General features: G+C 35.3%; 1 protein-coding gene across 2 annotated transcripts in view; it reads right to left on the reverse strand.

The window, feature by feature from the left end:
- PEAK1 (pseudopodium enriched atypical kinase 1) overlaps positions 1–1,489 on the reverse strand; it is a 229,266-nt gene that overhangs the window by 47,701 nt on the left and 180,076 nt on the right. For both annotated transcript variants that reach the window (XM_019504431.1, XM_019504430.1), the window contains one exon: positions 974–1,170. In XM_019504431.1, coding sequence (XP_019359976.1) covers positions 974–1,170 — 197 coding nt within the window. The remainder of the gene's footprint in view (positions 1–973; positions 1,171–1,489) is intronic.

Below are 1,489 nucleotides of genomic sequence, written 5' to 3' on the forward strand. Positions count from 1 at the left end.
CGGGCCCGAGGACCGAGCCCTGCAGAACCCCACTGCCCAATATATTAAATATCTTGTATTTAATATTATGTAATCTTCAAAAAATACAATTGTAACACTGGTCTGGTTTTGTTTTATTAGAAAATCTATTTCACTATTCCCAGTATTTTATATCAAAAACCTTTTAAGAAGTCTCTTACATCTACTATATTGATATCACCTGTTGAGAAGAGATTATTTAATTTCCTACCCTTGTCTTCTCAAAAATCCCCCACAAAACCCCACTCAACCACAGCCCTGTTATGGAACAGGAATTCATGGATGGTTTGGTGTACAGTGCAACACCTTTTTCAGAAACATTCATCTTTCAAACTGGCTTGCAAGGTTAAAACAAAATTGCCAACTTTTTTAGGATCAAATTCAATTATATTTCCATTCAACAAGATGTTTTAAAATAGTTCAGGAAGTGTTATCCATACAGTAAGAGAAAAATCATTACATTTCACTAAGGATATCAAGAAAAATATTGTAATTCTAATGTTTCTAAAACAGCTATATAATTTATTTGACAGTTACTTTAAACCTTTTCTTTGGTAAAATGAGTTTGACAATACAAGAAAATGGAAAAAATGGTTTCCTCAAAAGATATGTTTGGCATTTGTTCACATTTAATAGAGAAAAAAAGGGCTATTTTTTCTTAATTTGCAAAATAATAATTCCCCCATAGCTTTAAATGGATTTCAATAATATTGAAATTTTTAGTGAACAGTAAATGAATATTTTATTACTGGTTTCTTTCTGTAGGGTTGCTCAGAAGGAATGAGAAGGTAGCCTCTTATTTTCAACTAAGAACAAGTTCATATTAAAAACTAGGTGAGCTCGGGGTCAGCATCCCTTTAAAACTTCTATTTCTATGCTAGGAGATTATACTCCTTGCAATATGACAGTCATTTGAATGCGATGACGGGAGAAGCAATAATGTAAATACACTTACCTAAGTTGCTATATGTTGCACTACAAGGGCTCAGGTCAGAAGAATCTGAAGCTTCCTCCTTTTCTTCCCCTCCTTGTGGGGCATGGGGAGGTGACACTGGTATGACTGAGGCACTACCTCCATTGTCCTGCTTCACGAACACAGCTCTTGGAATACGAGGGGACAGATCTTCCACTGTGGTCTTCTCTGGCACTTGACTGAAACAAACAAAACAATATTCATCTGGAGACCAAAGCTATGTGCCTTACCCTACCAACAAAACACAGTGACATGTTTAGTATAAAGCAATGAATTGGGAAATGGAAACAAAAATGCATCCCTTTTATCTCTTTACATTTTTCACAATTACTTTTCTAGCAAGATTTTTTCTTGCTTAGCAGGCATTTAATTTTGCAAAATAGCAAAGGGCCACAGGATGCTACTCAATCAAGTATAGTCAATACATGTAATGTGTTTTGGTACAATACTGTATCATGTAGGATGTAGGGGGATGGTTAGGAAGGCCAAGGCAGAGAT

Source organism: Gavialis gangeticus, unplaced genomic scaffold (genome assembly GCF_001723915.1).
Source record: "Gavialis gangeticus isolate Ggan-Ray unplaced genomic scaffold, GavGan_comp1, whole genome shotgun sequence".
Classification (NCBI taxonomy): Eukaryota; Metazoa; Chordata; order Crocodylia; family Gavialidae; genus Gavialis; species Gavialis gangeticus.